Source organism: Citrus clementina, unplaced genomic scaffold (assembly GCF_000493195.1).
Source record: "Citrus clementina cultivar Clemenules unplaced genomic scaffold, Citrus_clementina_v1.0 scaffold_2, whole genome shotgun sequence".
Classification (NCBI taxonomy): domain Eukaryota; kingdom Viridiplantae; phylum Streptophyta; class Magnoliopsida; order Sapindales; family Rutaceae; genus Citrus; species Citrus x clementina.
Genome location: NW_006262688.1, coordinates 22,835,123 through 22,859,232, shown reverse-complemented (window position 1 = coordinate 22,859,232; position 24,110 = coordinate 22,835,123). Strand labels below are relative to the sequence as shown.

Below are 24,110 nucleotides of genomic sequence, written 5' to 3'. Positions count from 1 at the left end.
TTTTCATCTCACCACATTTCGCACTATCCTTGCTATATAAACTCTCAAAGCAAACTACTATGAAATTCATTTTTCTTCGTGCATCTAGTACGGTCGTAACAATCAACAACTTGTTTATTTTCAGTATACTCTTCCCAATACTTGTCAATTTTTTCCTCCATGTTCAATGCCATCCCTTTTAAATGTGGATCAACATTTTTAGACATTGAATTCAAAGCCTTTTCGACTTTGCATATCTCATTGTAGCATTTACTCGATGTCACCCTTAAAGAAACAAAAAATACTAATGTCGCATCATAAAAAATCCGCAAAAACCTAACCATTCATCGAGCATTTTCCCAATCATCACTTCCCAGAGGTCCCATTTTTCTCCTATCACTCTCAGCCGTATTTCACTCATGATACTAGGCGTGAAGAGCCGGTTTAAGACCAGTGAAATTGGGGACTGAAAGGTCTATGAGACCGATAAATGGAAACATTGTGGTGTTCTTCAAAATTGAAAATGCTTCGACTCATATTCCCCAAAAAGTGGATCTCGCTGAAAATAATATCGGATGGTACAACAAACCTCGATCCCTAATTGTATAGTAAAGCTCTTTAAGTGAGATCTTCAAAGGTATATACTGCCTATAAGTAGTACTTTATTCAATCATTTGGGTTGGTCGGTTGAACCAGGTATTTTATGTTGGGTTGTTAGTTAGGGTGAAAACAAATTGATGGTTTTACTATCCCAATATAAACATCCGAATTATTGCCCGTCCCCATCAAAATAGGGTCTTTCGATGTTTGACCTACTCAACATAATTCAAGCCAAGCAAAACAACATTTTCGTATAACAAACTAAAGGTATATTTGATAATGTTTTTTAATTAGTGTTTTTTGCCCCTCTTTTGGAGAAGAAGAATGATGTTTCTGATGTGGTTTTTTCAAAATGAAAATTTGTTTGATTTTTTTTTCAAAACAACATATGAAAAAGAAAACAGTGAAAACATGTTTGTTTGACTGAACATGTGAAAAATAATTAAAAAATGTGTTTAGTTGTTTGCCTGGAAAAATTAAAAAAACTAGAAAAATGTGTTTAAAGATTTTTTTATAAAATAAAGTTCGAAAAAAGTAAATAAAACAATCAACATAGCATTAATTATTATATAACAAAATAAAAATTTGTACTACAATTATACTTATTACCGACATTTAAGTATTTTATCAGCGCTTAATTATATTTTACAATAGAAAATATAGAGTCACGTATAAAATATTTGTATCCAAAAAATGCCCAAAATATGTACATCTATCCCTTCCAACATGAAGATCATAATCAATGGCCGTCACCCACAAATAAACAAAATAAAAATTAGATTTATGGTACTTAAGAACAATAATAAGATCAAAAGCTTAAATATATAACAAATAAAATTTGACATACACATTATGTCATGTATAATTAAGAGTGTGCAAGAGATATAAGTAACTTGTATATTGGCTATTGGCTCTGTCTACAAGAGATAAAAGGAAATAGTTTTTATAGTTGAAGAGATAAGTTAGAAGTAATGGTGTGCTAGAAATAGCTGTTAATGTAATAAAATAGTAGAAATAGTTGTTAATGTAATAAAATAATAATTAAATAATGAAGAATAGTGGCAAGTGGGCCAAGAGACCACTTTTTTTCTTTAATTTTTTTGTTTGTTCTCTAATTTTTATTCAAAAAATGGAGAACGCCAATTTATTATTCTCCAATTTTGTGAAGAAAAGTGGAAGAACAAAAATATTTTATTCTTCAAATTTTTTATCGATTATTAGAGAATAGACTTATCAAACATGTTTTTGTGTTTTTCATTTTTGAAAAACCGAAAAACCCAATAAAAAAAATACCAAACGCACTCTAAGAAGCTTGAAATTTTGACCCTAATAGCATGATAGTTTAATCGCTTGACCCAATGCTTAAGCTACTATTTTGGTCATTAAAATTGAATTGAAACAATTTAATGTTAGCCGATAAATATTCCACAATTTCATATCAATTATTACTCCACATTCAAAATTTTTTGATGTTGTATATACACCATTTCTCATTAGATTGTAAAAGAGCATTTGTGTTGTAAGATAAATCATCACTTAACCCAAAAACTTAAACTTATTGAGTCTAAAAATATTAAAGACCAATCCAACAAATATACAAATAACAAGTGGGTGTGCATGCACTTCAAAAACCCAAAACTTTCTAATGAAAAATATTCAAATTTGGCAATCCCTAAGTTACATTTAACGTAACTTATAGCTCATTAATCTTACACCATTAGATATCTTCAATTTTAATCCAACAGATGAAATTTAGTTTATGCAGAAATAGTAACAATAGGGAACCGGTTGAATTGGTTAGCTGTAATAGATGGGCAACCGGATCAAACGATTTTAACTTTCAACATTGTTTGAGACGGAGATCATATTTAGGGATTGTGGAGTGGAGAAAAGATACGGTGGCAAATTGAAAATCCTAATTGATTTGCCTACAAGTCTTTACCGTCGGTGGTTCTTTATTTTTAATCTGAACCATTTTTAATACGCATGCTAAATTTAAAGTAGATCTCTATGTTCGTTCATTTCAACACAAGAAAACTTTTAGCCCTCACAGCCTTCAATCAACACACAACAACCCTAAGCCAAAAGTGCAAATCATGGCGTTGTGGCCATATTTTCACTGTATAGAAGTTGCGAGATCTTTGAGAAGCTTTGGGATCACATAGAGTCCAGTAATTCTTCATCCATTGATGTTCATTCCTCTTTTTCATTTTTATTCTATATTTATTTCTTTATCTGTTTGTTTGCCAAGGAAGCACTCCTCTTCACTTGGCAGCTAAAGAGGAGTTTATTGATTACATTGGCGAGCTATTGGCATGGGTTGCAGATCGCCTTTATAAAGATGCATCTGGTTAAGATTTAATTTCTTTTTTGATTGATCACATCGATTGATTTTCATTATAATAATTTGCTAAGTCAGTGTTGTGATTGTGTTTTCATCACTACCTCACATTAATAGCTTCAAAACAAGTGCAAAATGGCACATTTGGATTTCCGGTGAAGTTGGAAAACTTTTGGTGTTGTTAGTTTTATTTAAAATAAAGTTATTACATTTAATTGAAGCCATCAAATGACCAAAAGTTTTAGAACAGAAGCACTTGTAGGAACTCATTTACAAGTTGATCATTTATCATAGCTCGTATCTTTGTGTTGCGTCACGTGCAATCTGTTCCATTCAATCAGTTTTCTTCAAAAAATGGATGCAAGTTTCTTTTCTCTCAGATTCAATTTTTTGAATATTTACAGCTAATGGTTTTGCTATGAAATGGTGATATCTATGTAGGATGATTCCATTCACTGTTGCATTGAAGCACAAACATGGAGCTTGTGCAGCCTCATTAAATCTTGGATCTGCAGAGCCTCTTGTCTAGCCATCACCTTCAAAGTTCATCAATGAGCTTAATCTTGAGGCAAAAGCTCTCCTAGAAAATGTCTTAATAAATGCAAACAAGGAGAGAGAGAAGAACGATTTAAAGGGTACTGCGTACTTACTTCCATCTCTATACATTTTGATATCAGAGCAGATGACAATTTTTCTGAGGTATATTTATTTCTTACTTATATTAAATATCAATCAAAATTTACACCAAGAGTAAAAATTTTGGGTTACCTAAATTATTCAAACCAAATGGATTGTCTCAATTTTTGAAATGTCAAAGACTTGTTCTGTTGTTTTCAACTCATTGTTTTCAATTGAATGGAAATGATAGATTTAGAAATTCAATTCCACATCTTGACTTGCTCCGTGGACCATAAGCCTTTTTGCTGAAAGTATCAATAAATAAACACTTGTACGACTGTGAGTGACCTGAAACTGTAGTGCAGTCTGACTAATTGACAGAACTAAAAAGCTACTTGCTAGCTGATTTGTTTTTGGCACAGGTCTCAGATTCCCTAGAGTTAGGATTTTTACGTTCCTTGTGCATATGTTAGTTCTGTTGCTAAATGAATCCAAAAATTATAAGAACTCCTATACAGAGTTCTATATGTGGCAAATTCACTGTGGTATGTCATATGTTTTAGGCTTGTCCTGATTATTCAATGATTAGTTCTATATAGATAAGTCATATTACTTAAACTATTTATTTAAACATTTATTGATTTCCGAACCAATTAGATTGATCTGTTCTTGCTCAATGCAGGCTAGTGATACCCGCTTGATAAAATTTTTCTTCTTTTCAGGAAATGTTTAGTATTGTGTCATCGAAGAAAGTTTGATGGGTCGCTGATTCAGTGATACTCTTGTAACATCATAATGATTAACAAAAACTGCAGTTAAAAGGGAAAAATTCATGTAAGAGATTATATGATTGAAAATGTTTAGCCCTAATCATGTTTATCCTCATAAAAAAATTCTTGCCAACATTTAAAGTAGTGAAGTTGGAAAATTTTCTTTGACAACTGCCAGTTTCAATTATGTTCAACAGTAAACAATTTGCTTGTGCGTTAGAAAGATTGTTGTTAATATTATTATTCTTCTCTCTTTTTGATTTGCATGGAGTGAGGAAAATAACTTAGATGTAAAAGGAAACGATTTTTTATTTCGGTTGCACTTTCTGTCATGTTACAATTCTGCTGTTGCTATGGCATAACTACTCAAGCGGCAGAGGACTATGGTAAATAATAGATACCAAAGATATTGAAATTAAGAATTCATGTTTAATTAATTTAAAATATGTTAAAATCATATTTACAAATATGAGACTTTACGGATCAATCGCCCAAAGGAAGCAACAAATATTAGTTAGGGCTACAACATTCAAACAGTATTTACAAACAAGTAGCACTAATACTTTGAATGATGACACACATATTCACAGCCTAATCCTTAGATCCATTAAGCTACCAAAACTTAACATCACATTACCTGCATCTTAACAATACCACATAATATAAGCATTCACGCCTATGAACATAAGAAAAAGTAAACTGGGTTCACTGCAAACGAATGAAGCAATTTCAGAAAAATAGGCACAACATGAAAAAACGCACAATGCGAAACCACCAAAGGCATTATCCAAATAAAAAAATTACAATTGCCGACGTTGCTTGCCTTGCACAATTGATTCAACAGCTACATTAGACAATTTATCACTGTTATTATAACAGCTGGAAATAGGAAATTTTCAACCAAAATCTCCTCGTGTACATGATGTTGCTACATTAGCTAATTGCACTCTATAGAAATAGTTATCAACTTCATAATTTTTAACAAAAATGAGGAAGTAATCCACTTGCACCCAATCGAATCAACACATATATTCTTCCCATTTATATTGATGCTAAAATATTGTTATATGGTTACAATATGATCATCATCATTACTACATCAAAAAGTACGATAACTAAAGTCACAAAAAGTTGCCCAGAGTCTTGACGATTGTGTATATATTACAAACGATAATATTAGCTGTAATAACAAAAACAAATGCAGTCTTGTGCACTTCCTCTTCTATGTCAGCAAAATACCATCACTGCTCAGTTTATCATATATCAAAAGGATAATGTTTCATAATAATGATTGCATAATTGTAGATTTGTTATCAATTAAATATTAAGAGTATGGACGAAAAACACACCATAACATGAATTAAATTGAATATACAACTGTGTGGAGTAAGTTATAAACAACTTACTGCTATAGTCCTCTGAATTACAGTCAATGTTCGTGTTTTCACATAGGCTGGTGGGAGTAGAAATTTCTCCTTCTTCAAGCAAATCCTACAGACATGGAGCAAGAATGAAATTACAAACTAGTACTAGACAGAAATTTAACTTGATGTTACTAGGGGTATTCAGATAATCTACATGGCTGAATTCAGTAAAGAGATATTACCACACTAACTTCTTTTACTTTCAAAATACAGAATCCGCTCTTTTTGGCCTTATGTATGGTCGGCTGGGTAATGTTGGCATTTTGTGGTGGCATATTGATTCAAACTTCGAACTTGGCCAACATTTCTCCTTATGAAACAGTTGCATCATTAAGGCATATGTTGACAAATATCTATATTTTGTTAGCAATGGATCAACGAAGTCCTTGACCTATCTCCCTACATTCAAGATGCATTTTGATGCATGAGCACAAGGGATTCCACTAAACTGCCATCCGTCACACTCACAAAATTGTTTATTAATATCAACGCTGACTCAATTAATTCCATTCTCTAAAACACACAGGACCTATCCCTCAGTTGTTTCCACGTTCATCTCTCTTGTAGTCTCAATTGCTTTATTAACCTTTTCACGGGCAACTAGTAGAAGCTTGCCTTTCCATGACAAACACGCTGAGTACCTCATCTCGAACAAATGTCTTGTCTTCCTCACGATCGCTTCCATTCTTCTCATGATGCTTTGTGCAAAGTATTCATGTATCCACAATTGAAACTTCTTTCCCATTTTGTTCGTAACATGGGTACATTTTGCCCAAGCAGGCATGCAATGCAAAGCCCACATTTCCGATTTAAATTCCATCATCCATTCATATGATAGGAAGGTACATATGATATGTTGGAGTATCGTTTCGCTGTAGGAAGTAAATTTTCCATTGAAGATGAGATAGAGAGTTTGTATTTCATGTATGCTAAGTTGAAGGGTGTTGGAGTAAGAAAATATGTGAAACACATTAATAGAAATGGCAAAGTGAAGGGCAGGAGATGAGTTTGCAGCAGGGAAGGGTTCGGGCCTTGTAAGTATATGCAGAACACCAATAGAAAAAGGGTTGCAAGGTCTGTTACTAGAAATGGATGTAGGGCAGAACTACGAGTTCTGTTTGATTAGAAAAAATGTGTTTGGATCTTAATAATTTTTACTGTATATCACAATCATAACGTGAACCCACTGCATCATGTTCACTACATTCGGGCACACATGAAAGTTTCTAAGGTAGATTTGGCTATCGCTTCTGTAATGCATCGTGTGGGCATAAGGCCTTCTCAGATACATGAGTACATGGTTCAATGTTCTGATGGATATAGCGAGGTCGGCTACATGAGAAGGGATATTGAAAATGAGGTTGGAAGTTAGAAGCGAAAACAACAACATGATTCTGATTCTGAATTATGCATACCATATATTAATGGGAAAAAAAGCTCGGACCATTCTTTCTATTTCGAGTACACTATTAATGACCAACATAAATTGGGTGACATTTTTTTTGTGTGATGGTAATTGTAGGGCAGACTATCCAATATTTTGGGGATGTTATTGCATTTGAAGCAACTTACCGCACAAATGTTTACCACAACCCTTTAGTTGTTATTGTAAGTATTAACCACCACTATAAAACAACAATCTTTGGGTTCGTTTTGCTGACGGTAGAAATTGAACAAGCCTATACGTGGTTGTTGGTGACATTATTAGATGCTATGGAGGGCAAACATCCAATAGTAGTCTTGACTGATGGAGACAAAGCAATGCGCAAAGCAATTTCAAAGACACTTCTACAATCGATCCATAGGTTGTGTTGTTGGCATCTTGAGAGGAATGCACAAACAAATGTCGGTAAAATAGAATTTAAGGATGATTTCAAGGATTGCATGCTCTACACAAATGACCATTAAGATTTTCAAAACAAATTGGATGCGATAATGCGTAAATATAAAGTTGAAAACAATGAATGGGTGAAGAAAATGTATATTGACAGAAAGTTATGGGCATAACCTTATTTCAAAGGATAATTTTTCGGAGGGATGCGAAGCACACAAAGATGCGAGGGATTTTATGATTTCTTGAACTACTATGTCAGTAGGAAACTGCGCTTAAAAGAATTATGGGTTACATTGACAGGTTAATAAACAAATGGCAAGAGATGATCGGAAATGATGATTTTCACAGTTCATATGGGTCACCTGTATTGTGAACCCACTTAAGACAATATGAGCAGCAAGCTGGGGAGATTTATATGAAGTCCATGTTTGAGAAAGATCAGGTAGAATTGAATAAGGAGGGATTACTTTTTATAAAAAGATATGTAGATGACATAAACACCCGAACTTACAGCATCAGGGAGTTCCGAAAGGCAAACAAAGAGTGAAAGGTTGTATTCCATCACCAATCTAAGCTTGCTGCATGCTAGTGCCAACTTCTAGAGTAGCTGGGCATACCTTGTTCACATTCATTTACTGTTTTAAAAGTTGAGGATGTTCAATCAATTCCAGAATGTATGCAACTAATGTAGTGGCTTAAAACTGTAAAGATAAACAACCCTCCGCAAAATGATGACCAAGTAGAAAAGGTGTACATGGGGAAACTGGTGCGTATAGGGTCAGTCAATGTAGCATGCAGGAGCTTGCAGTATCTTATTGGGTAGAGCCTCGAAGTGTACAAAGAAGCGATGAAATGAATCCACAGCCTGATATTACGGCTACAATCTATGTCCTTGACAACAAACAGAACAACTGAACCAGATTTTAAAAGAAATCCTAATCTCATTCAAGACCCAATGCTTGTATTAACAAAAGAGGCACAAAGGTAGTGAAAATGGGCCCAAAAAAAAAAAAAAAATACAGTCGATGTAACAACCTTGGTCATAAAGTTAGAACTTACATTAAGAATCCATCACCAATTCCAACAAACATATATGGCTGGAATGATTGCAGCGACTACATGTCGGACAATGGCCTGGAAGAATCACCCCATAATACCTCTACTTGGACTAACATATATATCGATAGAAGCTCAGAACCTACCCCAACTCAAGCTTCAGGATCATGGCTTAACAATAATCAAGCTGTTGGCATCACTACACCAACCGAGCTAAATCTGTTTGGAAATGATTCAGCATACTAAGTATGTATAAAAATGGCTTGCTAACCACTTATTTCAACTGAGAAGGTAACATTTTGCCTACGCTATGAGTTTATAGTTTTTCAGTTTATTTATGTTGCTGACACATGGGAGTAGTTTGTTGTGTTAACATGTTGAGGGACTTGGGTTTATGACAATTGTGTTTCCATTGTGCTGTATTAAAATGGAAGCTGTAGGTTTTGATTTAAGGGTTTTCTTTAAGTTAGGAGTTCTATTTCAGCATATCAACGGTAATGCCTTGTGTTTGGTTGCATTAAAAGTTTCGTATTCATGTTCTACTGGTGACAAATTTTGGGAAATGACAAGTAAATGCTTTTATGTTCTTGTTCTGGAAACTGTGGATTCAGATAGGTTTATGACTGATTTTGCTGGATTGCACTCATTATTACTTACTTGAAATTTTGACAAAGATTACTCCCATGCGACATTTGATGTTGAACAAGAACAATGTAACAATGTTAAGATGAATTGAAATTTTGATGTATTATACCACAATGTGAGTCTCAATTTAAGTTCGGGAAATTTTCACATGATTTAAACTCATGATTACTTGTGTGTGAATTCCTAAAGTTTGCCATTTGCTACTGATGCTAGATTTTTTACAGATATCAAAACTTACTCTTTATCTTAAGAAGCACATGTCTATAAATATCAAAATAAACTCAAATTTTGAATTGTTAGTTCGAAATACACAAAATCGTTTTCTTAAAAGTTTGATTAAACTATTATAAGTAGTTCCTTTGCTTTTGTGGCTGCATCGACCATTACAGCTGATGTTGTCATTTTATTGATAGTTTCAATGGATGTGATAACCTCCTATCTTGTGAAATGCCGAAATAACTTAATGCGTCATACATTTTACTCGTCTATCAATATTTCTAAAAATTTCTTAGTGAAGATTAGGGGCAATTTAGGCATTTAAATTGAAATTCTGCTTTCTTATTGAAATTTCAGGTGTTGCAGACTTGATTGTCTTGGAGTAATTGATAGCTGCATGCCTTGCATTTTGCTGAAAAAAGTTTTAAACTTTTCTTGCTCCATACGCTATTATTGGGTGGTTGAGCATGTATTCAATTTGATTTTATTGCCACTACTACCTTGTAACATCTTCAAAAAGATGACAATGTTGCAGATTTTGATTTGTTACCATAAATGTTGCTGGTTGCAGATCGTATTTTTTTATGGAAACTGTCAGTTAATTTCCTAAGCATAAATATTTGTACGAGAAGTGTATATTTTCAATTTCAAAGGCCATTATTATTTCACTCTTCTTTAAACATCAATTCTAGCATAGCAACACTTAGTAGCTTGAAAAGGCTACATCTATTAGCTTTAATTACAACTACTTTGATACATAAAAAAAAAAAAAAAGACTACTACAAGGAATACTTGACATTGGTATAATTACAAAAATCAAAATATCATTGCTAACTGAAGTTTTCATTTAACTACGATAAATAAAAGTTAGAATCAGACCCATTTTCTCTGCACAAGTATTCTACATGTCATGACAAATAAGAAAGAAGACTTCCCGGTCATTGGAACATTCTTACATGAGTGGTGACTTTGATTGGATGTTATATGACAAAATGTTTTTTAGCTCCTCTTCTGTCTTTTCTGAGAGCAAGTATAAGTTACTGTTTGTGTGCTCCAACAGTTGGGTTTTCTTCTTGGCAGCTGCATCCCTCGATACCCGTAACTTGTCCACTCTTGTCAATTCTAGCTGCAATTCTTCTTCTACAATCCTCATCTCTGCCTCCATCAAATCTGCGTCAAACACATGTTGCATATATTCGAGAATTGTGCTTTCAATTTCTATTTTTCCCTTCTCTCTAATCTCTAAAAGAGCTTCTTTTTCTTAAAGTACACAGCCTGTTGTGCAAGTTCCATCTCTTTGAACCCTAAGACTAAGTTTACATTCCACTCTGCATTTCGATTTGATTAAGTAAACCATTAGCTTGTGTGTGTTGACTTATCAAATCATGCTTATCCAGGGCCAGGGGAGACTAGTAAAAGTATTTCTTCATGTTCATCAAATATATATATTGAGGAACAAATTCCAAAAATTGAATTGACCACTTATATTGACATCTGTTTTGGCTTCTCGAAACACTGTGAGTGAGAATGTGATTATACGAAGCGTTTCATCAACTACCTTCAAAGAAGGGGAAAAATGTTCTAAAAAGGAAAAAAAACACAAAGAAAAGGATTTTAAGTTTGGATTGAACATTCAATTTGATTGACTCATCAAAACAGTCAAATGATATACCTTAGAAAGATAATCCATTTCTCGAATTTTATTGAGGGTCAAACCCTTCTATGTAGGTGACCTTTTTTTTAATAATAATCACTTGCTCTGCCTATAAAACAAAAAGTAAGCAAAAGTCAAATTACAAGGACAATGTAAAACTTGCAAAATAAAAGAAAACAAGAGTTGTTAGTATTCATTATGGATTGGTAAAAAGGCATTTAAATTATTTGTGTTGGGGTTACTTTAGCCTTTTGAAGAAATTCAAGGTGTTCTTGCAAGAAAATAGTAGCCCACATCATGGTATGGCTAGAAGATTCATTGCCAGCACTCAAGTACATCAACAGAACATCAATGATCTCCTCGTCTTTCAATTTTCTGCCATTTTCATCCTTAACACTCAATAGGGCATCCATCATGTCTTTCTTCTTTGGAAAGTTATCGTCTTTGGTCCGATTTCTTCGATCATCCACTACAGACTGTAGTGTTGCCACAATCAGAGACATCCTTCATAGCTCAACAAAATAAGTGCAAAACTTCATCAGTGCAAGAATGCAATAGATATGTGATATCAATAAATTAAAAACAAGGTGGGGAAAAGACATTTAATCAGTTCCCACACGTAAAAGACTAAATCTACAAACTCTTTAAAATGAAAAGATCTTCAAGCTACTTTCTGACGTTCATGAATGTTTCGACGGGGATAGTCGACCTTTTGATAGAAAATTGATCGTGGGAAACTAAGGTAAATGATAATTAAAAGGAACAAACAGAATATTAGTAGCCCATATAAGAGACCAAATTTCTCACAATTGCCACGAATCCCAAAATCTTGGCCATTGTTAAGATATCCCTTTTTTAACATGAGCTTAAACAATGTCAAACATCTGCTAATCACATCATGAAAGCTAATTGTCACTCTTTTTTATTTTTATTTTTATTTTTTTAATGCTTGAACCTTGTAATAAGCTTAGATGACTCCGCATCCCACTGAAGAACACAAAATATGTATCTTTCTATTGCGATAAATAGAAAATCTTATGCTTCACCCTGATATGAGCACAAAACATAAAATAAAATCAAACCACAACCAATATTAGAGCTGTAATTGTATAACTCTTAGGAGAATAAAAATGGCAACTCACATAAGGGCAGAAAAGTTCAAGCGTTGTAATTCTTCCATATATCAGTACATCCAACATTAGGCTGAACACGGAAACACATAACATCAACAAGCCTTGTCCTAGTATAAAGTGCGTCTATATTCTTATTCTATTAGTGAAAAACATAACTCAACACACTCAAGGCTCCAATTGAAGCACTAACGGGCACATTAATGCAAGAATATAAGAAGAAAACTAATTAATGATATCTGTAGACCCTAAGGAGTAAGCAAATGTATTTCGATACGTATACATCTCCTAAAAGAATATTGAACTATAAATAGACTGCCAATGGATCAAAACACACTTTCAACACAAAATCCAACTAAATTTGCGCAAAATAATTAGTAGAAATTTGTACTCATGACACTAGAATGAACCACACAACAATCTTTTCACAGATCTTTCAGCAAATATATAACCCAAAAAAGTTTAAGATTTTGCACAATCTGTTCCGAAGCAAAGCAATATACACAGAATGGGAACAAATTATTTCTCCATTACATTAGTATAAGTCCCTTGCAGGGGAACAAATTGAACTTTTAAAATGAATTACAACTTAATAATGAACAAATGTATAAACTAATAACAACAACAACGACAATAATAATCAACTAAAAAGTAAGCAAGAATCATAAATGAGCAATTTATAAACCAAACCATAGAAAATTTTCTTGATTAAATTAATAGAAGGTCAGTTAACAGGAAATAAATAGAACCAATAATAATTGGATGAATCAAAACCCTAGAGCTAGAAATTACAATTAAACAAAATATCTGAGACAAGAAATTAATTTAATAAAATAAATACTAAAATAAACAGATAATAAGAAGAATAAGAAGAGAAGGAAGGGACATTACGCAATGATGAAATTAAGTGCTTGCGGGCTGGAGAAATTGCCGACACAAGAGTGAGTAACGTTTGTCGTCTTGTAAGCTGTAACTTCGTAGTTCTATATACTCACCGTTGTTTCTCTTTCGCTCGATGGTCTATAGAGTCATTGATTTTGGCTGGAATTTGATGGTGGAGGTCTGAATTTTGAGGAGGATTTTGTCACGACCGGCTGTAGAAGGGAGCCTTTCGCATTGACTATTTTTAGTGACCGGCTTCAACCGCTTGAATCAATTTTAATTTATCACTGTTATGTTCACTTGGCATGTATTTATTGGTCAACTAATCATTTCACTGGCTGTATGTTACGATAAATGTAACTTAGAGCGATACTTCAAATTTATATACAAATGTAGATAACTAATCATCAAAGAATCTACCCATGCCGTGGCATGGCGCATAATCCCTGACTCAGAAATTGCTAAAAGAAATCTCGAAAGCGTTACGTTTGGTTTAAAAATAGAATTGAAAGCAAACAGGAAATCCACGTTCTTAAAAAAGTGATTTTGATAACCATGAATCACCCTTCCAGCTTTACTGCATGGGATTTCCTTGCATCGGTTTTGTTCGGGTCGAGCGACAGTCCCCTAATGTCAGATATTTTGCAGGGAAAATACCAATTAAATTTCGGCAGCTTCTCTCTGGTCCTTTCCCGAGAAAAATAATTATGTAAAGGTTGATTTTCACTCTAGTTGCCAAAATATCTAGTAAGATACTATCTAAAATATTATATTATTACACCAGTTCTTACCAATAGGAATGAGATAACCGAAGCAATTAATACAAAAGCAAAAGAAGAAAGAATGTGTCGACATTTCACTGTTTGGTTGAATAGAAAATTATAGGATTTTTGTTTTAGGAGAAAGGTGTTATTTTGGTGTCCTTTCAAAATATATGATAAAAATAAAAGGTGTTTATGCTATATACTTTCACAACACACGCTACGTGCATTAAAAGTTAGCACAGAAATTCAGGAAAAGATATGCACCCACGAAATAAAGAAAATTGAGCTCTCAATCTTAAAAATAAAATGAGAAAAATGCTCACTGCACAATCAAAAAATCATATTCTAAAGGTCAAAAAAAAAAAAAATGCCCACTCAATTTTAATATTTAAACTTCATGTACTTCTATGAATATGCGCAATTGTTTAAATTGGTTAGCTGCTTGAATCCAATTAAAAGAAAATGGACAAACTAATTTAAAGATTTTAGTTTTATGCGATTAAGAAGATTATCTTCAAGCATCCTTCCCAAACAATATATATATATATATATATATATCCCTTTTGAAAAAAAAAAAGAGGATTATCTTCAAGCATCATTTGGATTTTGATCAGTAATAGCAGTGGTCGGTGTGATTTTGCTGGGTGGTGGTAGACTCACTAAATGCGCTGGTAAATTCTCTTTAACTTTTTTAATTTCTCAATAAACAATAGGGAGAATAATATTAATCACCAAATGAACACATTCCACAATTAAAAATTAGGTGCAGTGCAACTAGCTGGATCCAAATTAATGACGAGTATTTTCATCACAACACAAAAAATACACACACACGTATGGGCAAAACTATTCTGCAACATGGCTTTGGTATCCCTTTTTTTTGTCTTTTTTAAGGTCAACTAGAATAGAATCTTGTTATTTGTCACAACAACAAAAAAGTTAAAAACTTTTAAATTTTTACACATTAGTCCTATACCCACACGTAGTATCATTTTTCTCACTTATTTTGCACCGTCAATGACATCATTTTTCTCACCCATTTTAATTAAAAGATAATTAAGATTATTTTTAATATAGAAATAGAATAATAAAACAAAATTATTATTCTTATTTTTTAATTAATTAAAAAAGATATTTTACATTAAAAAATATAGACAATCATTGGTGACCACTGCTTCTTCGCATGCAACGCCATTATTGATCGAAAGGGGTCATGAAGGGTACCATTAGACTTGAAATTGGATGATCTACACATCGATAGTCTCAATGCCAGAAAATGGTGATGTGTAAAGCTGGCACGCCCCTTCCAAAATAACTACAACCATAACTACACTACAAAAACACAACAAGTTGCACTACACTGCCACCTTTTTTCAAGTTAGAGACCCTCAATTTGGTTGTTAAAGGCAATGAACCTTGAAACGCCATCTAATCATTGGGTCTTTCTATAATTGTTTGCATAATTGCATTGGAAGGTGCATCTATCATCGACGCATATCCATTTATTCGACAACATTGTCACCATTATATAGATCGGAGAATTTTGAATTTGTTGATAGTATTTTTGTTTCTGTTCACTCACATCTATTTCTTAGTGATGGTGTCGTCATTGTTGTCATTAATGATGCAATAATTTTTAGCAATGTTATTTTGATTTTTCATCTAATTTACAAAACTTAAATATTAATCATAATATTCAATTTTAGTCTCATACGCTTAAATATTACTAATATTCAAGTTCATGGATGGATATCAGATAAATCAAATTCGGAGTATTTTGTATGGATATTATCCAATCTATTTGGATCAAATACTTAGATATCCAACTTGAATGGATTTGTTTGCTCTTCCTAGCTGTCAACTCAATTAATAACTATATTGAGTTTTAAAACTCCTAATATGATAACCCATTTATGATACAATTAATTATACTAATAGACTTATATTTTAATTGATAGATATGTGTTAAATTGTCATCTGTATTGTTGTTCGTGTGCGATGTTAGCAAGAGACAAGAAAGAATAAAAAATACTTATTTTTAGTTTATTTTTACTAAAGAAATATTTAAATTATTTTTAAATAGAGTAATTGTCTAGATTTTTTTTCCTTCTCTCAAATAAGTTAATAAAAGATCTTAACTGTATGGATATGTATTAATGACTATTTAAAGTATTGGGGTGGAGTAACAAATATCAATTTATTTAAGTGTGCAATTAAATTTATTCTTTTTTTATTTAAGGACAAACACGAAACCAAAAATACAAAACTCATTGTTCAAACAAACAAAAATGATTTTACAAATTCATAAACTAACACTTCATTATTATTAGTAAATTAACATATTTTTACTACATAATTAAATAATTGACCTTATGTTAAATAAATATTAGGTTACAAAAAAAATAAATCATTAACTAATAGAATATGAAATTAAATTTATTTTCCTATTTTGTGCATTCTATCTACTTGAGATGGTAAAATCTCTTATGTTAAAAAAAAAAAAAGGTTATGGGGTTTGAACCTTGTTCACATAGGTGAGAGGAAATTGGTTGTCATAATGTTAAAATTAAAAAAATCATATTTATATTTATCATTAATTATGGTTAGTAAATAATATACATAGTTTAACTATATAATAAATTAGTCAATATATTAATTAATATGTAAATTTATTAATTTAAATAGATATTAATAAATATAAGAGTAAGTCATTTGATTGGAAACCTAGTTCAATAGTGTAAACAAAAAATAGAATATTATGGACTTATATGTCATAATTTTAAAACTTTTGATTTTTTTTATTTTGCATGAACAATAGGGACTTTTAATGTTAATAACCCAATAATCTCATTGAGCTATTGTACAACTCTTGCTTTGGATGTGGATTCGAAAAAGACAATATATATATATATATATTTTTTTACCGCCTAATTGAAGAGATTTCAGTCTGAATGATAATACCTTTTATGGAAAAAAAAAATGTTACCAGAAGGTTCTCAAATATGAGTATTTCTTCGAATAGAAATAAAGATAATAATAGCGAGAGTGCAACTTGAATGAGAGTCACTTTCTTCAAACAGACAAAAGTGAAATTAAACCCCAAGAAATTGATATATCTCCATAATTTTTATATGAAACAGAAGAAACAGACAATTGTACGATTTGGACAGTCAAAATGAAAAAAAAATTTGTCCCCCCAACCGTTTTGTTTTTTTTTCTTTTTTTTTTTGGGGGGGGGGGGGGGGTGTCCCTTAAATGACAATTCATCCATGAGAGCGTTAATTTGCAGGCAGTTTCTTCATTTTGTTTCTTTTCTTAAGAGTTAAGTCTCAGCCAAAAAGCTAAAACTCCTACAGCCATGCATTGGAGAGACTATCATCTCATGGCCGATGAGGATTTTAGATCACGAAAATCACTACCTATCATTGCTCATATATCTCCACTCGTGTCATTCGTGACACATTTTACACATTTCTTACTGGGAAATGATACTTGCTTTTCTCTATCAATTACATATTTAAAGACACCTAACTTAAATTAGTTTTATTACGTTACATCTTCATAAGTTTGGACTACATGTCATTTTGAGTCATGTTTGATTGAGCGCATTTTGAGGCTTCATATCTATCTGCTTCAATTTTTAAAAAAATGTCCATCAGGCTTGAACGCCATATCTCATGAGAGTTAAATGGCTCTTAACAAGGATGGATAACAAGTATATGGGTGGCAGGTGATTTTTGTCTTTTTTTTTTTTGGGGGGGGGGGCTGCAGCATGACATTTTTCAGGTATTCTTGATAATATGACAATTAATAGATAGAACTCATTTGGGACAGCGGTATAGCCATGTAGTGACTTTTGACTTGCAATTGCTATGAAGTAGAATCATTATCTGTGCAAGTGGGAACGAGCATTTTAATGAAATATAACTGGTTGTCAATTCAGAAAGTGATATAAGTTCCTTTTATGTCGATAATAGATTAATTTTCGAAGCAAAGTCGAAACACTGTATCAGTTGTGCTTATTAGGCAGATTAATTACAACAATTTGCTAAACCATTAGATCTAGCATAGTGTATTTTTTACTAATTCTTACTTTTAAGAGGAGAAAAATTCTTAACTAATTGTCCCTCAAGGGAAATGAAACATTTTTCACATTAGTTGAGGTTATTTGCACTCTAAAAAATGCTCTAAATATTCTATTATTTTACACACTCTTCTAACAAATTTAAGAAATTAGTTTTTACTTGTACGCTCTTTAAAATTATAAAAAAGAAAAGAAAAAAACTTTACTTAAACTTTTTAAATTAATTATCTTTATTTACTATACACACTCATAAAACATTAAGTACACTCTAAATATAACTTTGAAAACCTATTTTTTATAAGGATTATTTTTTGCCTATCCCCATATGTTTCAACAAATTTGGGCACACACCTTAATGTTTCAAGAACTATCACCGCACACCCTAATCAATAAATTCTGCCATTAACTTTATGCGCTAATGTGTTGTTTTAAAAAATCTCACAATGTTGTTACCATCATTTTCCTTTTTATCCTAGTTCCATCAAAGTTAACGGTGAAATTTACCGATTAGGATTTACGTTGATAATTGTTGAAACATTAAAGTACACGCCAAAATTCATTGACACAGGTGGAGGCAGACAAAAAATAACCTTTTTATTGAAATTTATTGGGTCAGGAAATCAATTATGAAAAAACAACAAATTCCTTTTGTTTTTATATGCATTATTTCTCTCACCAACCACTTGTCTTATCTTCGCCTTCATATTACCATGATCAAAGCAACGTTTAGTATTTTGATTTGCAAGCAACTACAGTACCATAACTACTTAACGAAATTAATCCCTTTATAAAAAAAAAGTTATTATCATTTTACTACTTCAAAAATTGCCAAATATCAAATGACTACAACAAGTATTGTCTTCCATCATTTTCCTATTATATCTTTATAAAAATATCATTTTACTACTTTTCCGTTATAACAAATATCATTTTACTATTTTTCCGTTACAACCGTTAGTTGACTCGTTAGTTGATCAGTTAGTTGATCAGTTAGTTGACTAACAAAATACCAAATTTACCCTTCATGATTAAAAAAAAGCTTCATTAAAAAATAATAAGACAAATTTATTTTGTAAATAAGCTTCATTTTCATAATTCCAACAAAAAGAATTATATTGGTATTTTATATTCATTTTAATAAATATATTAAAAATTTATTTTGTAAATAAGTTTCAAGTAATTTTTTTTAATTATAAAGGGTGAAATTGGTATTTTATTAGTCAACTAACGGTTATAACGGAAAAGTAGAAAAATGATATTTTTATAAAGATATAGTAAGAAAATGATAGGAAACAATACTTATTGTAATCATTTGATATTTGATAATTTTTAAAGTAGTAAAATGATAATAACCCTTAAAAAAATGCTCTATTCTTTCTAAGAGAGTTGAATGAATTTTTTTGTCATAAATAATGCTTATTATCTTTTTATGATTAAAAAAAATCAACATCTTACAATTTCAACGAACTAATGTAGACTTGCATTGTCCCATCATAAAAATTGAATAAATAAAAAGAATTATTTGTGATGATGCCAAGAAAAAAGGTAAAGAAAAGTTATAAAGTTTTAAAGGAAAAGAATCGATAATGTCGAATGAATGTATTAAATGAGTGTTTGGAGCACTAATAATATTATTTTTTATTGTAATAAATCTTACCTAGTGGTAATTTATTTCATAGATATTTTTGTAATAAAAATTTTATTAAAATATGAGTATTCAAAATAAGTTTTACCGTACAAATAATTTCACCCTTTCATGTTTCACATAGAGGTCCTATTGCAAGATTCAGCATCTAGAGGTTTCTATAAAATTATCTTTTTCTTTTCGTGGCCTCAATCTTATCTCATTAATAATACAACACTGCTGTGTTATCTTGAACACTGCTGTGTTATCGGATCTTAATGGAAAGTGGGTATCATTGTCTTGCCGACCTGAAAGAAAGAGAGATAAGTTTCAAATGTTAACGATTTTGCATTTGGAGAATGCCACAATTGGAATCTCACGGTCCCATTGGGTATTGACTCTTCAATTATCACTAATCAATTAATTGCTTTTGGTTAATCATAAAACTCTAAAAGGGTATCGCTGTTGATTAGAAAAATAAAATAACTTAGATTTTCTGCTTAAAGTTGCTATTCCATTATTGATTTTCCTTCTCTCTTTTTCTCTGAACCTTAAAGTTTTAAAGAAGTATAGTAGCATATTACGAGCAATTCATTGCAGTAAACAGTTTGACCAATCATTAAGATTCTATGGATGAGTGGAGAGAAATTTATTACAAATGAATTTTTTGAGAATTCCTCAAATAAAAGGTCACGATTACATATTAGAATTTTACAGATATCTCGTGAATTACACCCTACCATCCGAGTTAACTAATGTTTTATTTCAATGAAATCCTCAACAGTAAATATTGTAACAAAACTAACTACAATGGTCAAAATACAATTTCAGTTACAAAATTCTGGTCAAAGCTAGCATGTTTTTCATGATGATAATTAAAGATTGGAAATAAGAACATTTACTTTCCAGAATTATGTTCACTAAAGGTCTGCAACCACCTAAGCCATAAATATGATAGCAACAATAATTCCAAAATTGTACTAAAACAAAATGAAAACAAAAAATCAAAATAGAAAGATGAACAATTGCAACACTCAAGCTGCCCTGGACCACTAGAAATTGCGGACAATCAATCAATCATGCACTTGCATATTGCCCTTTGCCTATAAAGGCTAACAAGCTTACAGCTTCATTATCCTCTTCTCTTCAACTTAACCATGGTAACTAATTCTTCCTCAAACAGCTTAATTTTCATGCTTAATGTTAATCATGTTGCTGAAGGCTAAATGGTTTCCCTTTTCCTTAATGCTTTAACAGGTCTTGGTTGCATCTCATGGTGAAAAAGATGAAGCAGAAAATGTGGTGGATTTCAGAGGGAATCCTGTTGATAAGGCCAAAACTGGTGGATGGCTAGCTGCAGGCCTCATCTTAGGTGCTTTTTTAGTTACATGAAGCAGAGCTAATGTATTTAATAATTGTTTCATGTTAATTCATTCATTTATATCAATCAAATTGATGTTGCAGGAACTGAACTCTCTGAAAGAATATGTGCTATGGGCATATCAATGAACTTGGTGACATATTTGGTTGGCGATTTGCATTTATCATCGGCAAAATCTGCAACCATTGTCACCAACTTCATGGGAACACTAAATCTTCTCGGTCTGCTTGGTGGTTTCTTAGCTGATGCAAAACTTGGCCGATACTTGACGGTCGCAATCTTTGCATCCGTCACTGCTTTGGTAGGTTTTTGATTCATCAAAGTTCAAACTACTTATCATGTTCAAAATTGATTATCAGTGGGAACTTATCATTAATACTATTTTATTTTGCAAATCTTGTAACAGGGAGTGGGATTATTGACATCGGCCACAAGCATTCCTAGCATGAGGCCTCCTCAATGTGATGATTACAGAAGAAAGCATCATCAATGCATTGAGGCAAACGGCAAGCAACTGGCTATGCTCTATGCAGCACTCTATACAATAGCACTTGGTGGTGGTGGAATAAAATCTAATGTCTCAGGCTTTGGCTCTGACCAATTCGACACATCAGACCCCAAAGAAGAAAAGGCCATGATATTCTTCTTTAACAGATTTTATTTTGCCATTAGCATAGGGTCTTTATTTGCTGTGATAGTTTTGGTCTATGTGCAAGATAATGTTGGAAGAGGCTGGGGATATGGTATTTCAGCAGGGACTATGGTAGTTGCTGCAGCTATATTGCTAATTGGGACGCCCTGGTACCGGTTCAAAAAGCCTAGAGGCAGCCCTTTAACTGTTATATGGAGGGTATTGCTCTTGGCTTGGAAGAAGAGGAGTCACCCTTATCCTGATCATCCTAGCTTATTGAATGAGTACCAAAATGCGAAGGTCCCCCACACAGAGAAATTCAAGTAAGTAACAAGTTTAATAAGTATTGTGCCATATGTTTAAGCCTTTCATTAGACCAGCAACTAAGAAACTTCTTTTCCTTGTGCTTGTGAAAATATAAATAGGTGCCTGGACAAGGCTGCAATAATTGAAGACAATGCCGTTGCCAATGAAAACAAAAACAATTCTTGGATCGTTTCTACCGTGACTGAAGTTGAAGAAGTGAAGATGGTGTTAAAGCTTCTCCCAATTTGGGCCACGTGTATACTTTTCTGGACAGTTTATTCACAAATGACTACATTCACTGTGGAGCAGGCAACCTTCATGAACAGAAAAATTGGCTCCTTTACTGTGCCTTCAGGTTCTTTATCAGCCTTTCTATTCATAACCATCCTTCTCTTTACTTCACTAAACGAAAAAGTGTTTGTTCCCCTGGCTCGAAAAATCACACACTCCATCCAAGGAATGACAAGCCTTCAGAGGGTTGGCACTGGACTAATTTTTTCAGTGATTGCTATGATTGTTTCTGCCGTTATTGAGCAGCAAAGGAGGGAAACTTCAGTTCAAAAGCACATCCAAATAAGTGCTTTCTGGCTAGTCCCTCAGTACTTTCTTGTCGGCGCAGGCGAAGCTTTTGTTTATGTGGGACAACTTGAGTTCTTCATTAGGGAAGGGCCAGAGAGGATGAAATCAATGAGCACAGGGCTGTTTCTAAGTGCCATTTCAATGGGGATGTTTGTTAGCAGCATGTTGGTGTCTATTGTTGACAAAATAACCAATAAGCACTGGCTGAGAAGCAATTTGAATAAAGGGAAGTTAAACAACTTCTATTGGCTACTTGCAGTGCTAGGACTTTTGAATTTCATGGTGTTTCTTTTCGTTGCAATGAAGCATCAGTATAATGTGCAGCATCGTGTTAAGGGAGATAAAGAGCTTGAGAATTTCAATGATGGGAAAGTTTAAGATTTGGAGAACAATTGGATTGCTGAGGGAAAAATGGAGCTCTAGTTGGTGTTTGCTTTTGAGCTTAAATATGTAACAGTATATTGCCAGGTTGTATTTAGTTAATTTTAAGCATTCTTTTGTGTGCCCTATTAAGCATTGTGGTAAATAAAAGATCTTGTGATGTGTTAATTTTTTTTTTAAGTATGTATTAATTAATTAAATGTTTATGATAAGAAGTTTTATGATTCCAAATTCTCAAATTTATTTATTTTATGCGTTCTGTTCATCCAGCAAAACTAACTGCCCTCTCTTTTGGTTCTTAAGCCCGTGGGCTCATTTGGTTTTCGAGACTGCAATTCACTAAAGCCCATTTCTTATACAAAGAAAATGAAAATGAAAAAAAAAATTATAAGAAATAAAAAAATAAAACTCAATGTGTGCATTATGGATTTTTTAAAAATCATTTTCTTTCCTTTTGACCTCTCAATCTACCGTCTATCCCATTTGCTAATCCACAAACATTACCCTCGTAAACAAATATAAATTGAAAGATAACTCACCGTCAATTCGTCACAAAATACACGTAAAAAGCTTTGATAATCATTAAGAGTGCATTTGATTCAGAGATAAAAAGTTTAGAATTGAATTACGCTAACAAATTTTAATATAATTCATGTTTGGTCCACCCATTATCACCGAGAATGATGGTATTTGAGCTCCTCAGTTTATCTCATCAACCTCCACGTCTTAACCAACCCCACTAAAAATTAAAAATAAAAATCTGTCAATATCTCTCATCTAATCCCCACTTTACTCTTATTATAATTTTTATCATTTTCATGCACCTTACCATATAAAACTTAGAGAATCTGTTGGTTATGAAGGCCTATGCTAAAATAAGGAAGATACTATGATATTTTTTTTCTTTCTTTTTGAGTTTTTTTTATATAAATAATCTACCATAAAATCCATTCAGCTTTTTAATAATACTGATTCACTGGATCATAAGGCGAAGAATATAATGTCAAAATTTAGAAGGCATCATGAGGAAAATGTAAAATTATTTGGGCAAAATTAGGTTTTTAAGAATCAAATTAGCTTCATGGTAGATATTTACCTTCCTCTGTATTCATATTGTTTAAGTGTTTATGTGTTAATTGATTTATGTGATTACTAAGTGTGAATGAAACTAACTTTGTATTTCTTAGGAAATCTAGGGTTTTGTTGCTTAC

General features: G+C 32.4%; 1 protein-coding gene across 1 annotated transcript; it reads left to right on the top strand.

Annotated features, from left to right (window-relative positions):
• Positions 1–20,720: 20,720 nt before the first annotated feature.
• On the top strand, positions 20,721–23,067 carry LOC18050937 (protein NRT1/ PTR FAMILY 6.4). The gene is made up of 5 exons (XM_006447566.2): positions 20,721–20,781; positions 20,879–20,993; positions 21,086–21,303; positions 21,409–21,956; positions 22,059–23,067. The coding sequence occupies exons 1-5, from the start codon at positions 20,779–20,781 to the stop codon at positions 22,894–22,896; spliced, it is 1,722 nt and encodes a 573-aa protein (XP_006447629.1). The 5' UTR covers positions 20,721–20,778; the 3' UTR covers positions 22,897–23,067.
• The last annotated feature ends 1,043 nt before the right edge of the window (positions 23,068–24,110 follow it).